The 1357-nt window shown below is 46.9% G+C and overlaps 1 protein-coding gene across 1 annotated transcript; it reads left to right on the top strand.

Annotated features, from left to right (window-relative positions):
- Positions 1-418: 418 nt before the first annotated feature.
- LOC117872644 (olfactory receptor 52D1-like) lies at positions 419-1357 on the top strand. The gene has a single exon (XM_034761317.1). It carries the CDS (start codon positions 419-421, stop codon positions 1355-1357), a length of 939 nt encoding a protein of 312 aa, XP_034617208.1.

A 1357-nucleotide genomic window follows, 5' to 3' on the forward strand; every position in this document is an offset into this window, starting at 1 on the left:
TTGCTTAGTTTCTGTCCGTGCTTGCACTGTGAGCAGGGTTTCACAGAGCTGTGTACCATGATGCCCAGGTCCCTGTCCTGAGTTCATACAGTTCAATTAGAACCCCATAAGCTGTTTGAGGAGTTCAAGATTTTCCCTCCAGTTATTGACATCGAAATTCACCTGCCATCATGCTGCCCATTCACCTGGCATGGTTAGCTCCCCGTCAAGACTTTTCTGGATTTGACTATAACCTAAATAATCTGGTGCCATCTGCAAATATTGCCACCTCACTGCTCACCTCCCTTTCTAGATTGGTAATAACTATAAAATAGTTACCCTAATATTTGTTATAAAGTGTGTAACCCCCTCACTGTGCTTATCTCTGTTCACAGGCACCTTGAGCATTTCTGAGACCTCTCAATGCACCAACCACCTCATGGCAGCTTTCAACCTCACACCATCTGACCCTTCAACTTTTATTCTAAAGGGCATTCCTGGCCTGGAAGCTGCTCACCTCTGGATTTCCATCCCTTTCTGTATGTTCTTCTTTATAGGCCTGTTGGGAAATTTCATGGTTCTGTTTGTTGTATGGAAAGAGCAGACCCTGCACAAGCCAATGTACCTGCTGCTCTGCATGCTGGCGCTCACAGACATTGGCATGTCTACCTCTGTTATGCCGAATGCACTGTGTATATTTTGGTTCAATTTGAAAGGCATTACTGTGGGTGGCTGCTTCACCCAGATGTTCTTCCTTCATGCGGTTTCTGTTATGAAGTCAGCCATCCTTGTGACAATGGCCTTCGATCGCTACGTTGCCATATGTAACCCTCTGAGATACACCACCATCCTCACCAATGCACGAATAGCTAAGCTAGGGCTAGTGGGTTTGACAAGAGCTGTTCTCTGTATCCTTCCCCTGCCCCTGCTCTTGCGCAAGCTGCCATTCTGTGCCAACCGCATTATCCCCCATACATACTGCGAGCACATAGCTGTGGCAAAGATATCGTGTGGGGACATCACAGTCAACAGGATGTACGGTTTGGTAATGGCATTTGTAGTTATCGGGTTAGACCTGACTCTCATTGCCCTGTCCTATGGTTTGGTCATCAGGGCCGTCCTCAGAATCTCCTCCAAGAAAGCCCACCAGAAAGCTCTCAACACCTGCACAGCCCACATCTGTGTGATACTGACATCTTATGCTTCCTACCTCTTCTCTAACCTGACCCACCGATTCGGTCAGGGCATCGCTTCCAACTTGCACATCATCTTGGCCAACCTCTATTTCCTCATCCCCCCCATGCTCAACCCTATCATTTATGGGATCAAAACCAAAGAGCTTTGTGACAAAGTAGGCAAATACATATACAGAATGTGA

Source organism: Trachemys scripta, chromosome 1 (assembly GCF_013100865.1).
Source record: "Trachemys scripta elegans isolate TJP31775 chromosome 1, CAS_Tse_1.0, whole genome shotgun sequence".
NCBI classification, from domain to species: Eukaryota; Metazoa; Chordata; order Testudines; family Emydidae; genus Trachemys; species Trachemys scripta.

Excerpts from the sequence above, each read along its gene's own strand:
- LOC117872644 (XM_034761317.1), top strand. The coding sequence starts at position 419 with ATGGCAGCTTTCAACCTCACACCATCTGACCCTTCAACTTTTATTCTA.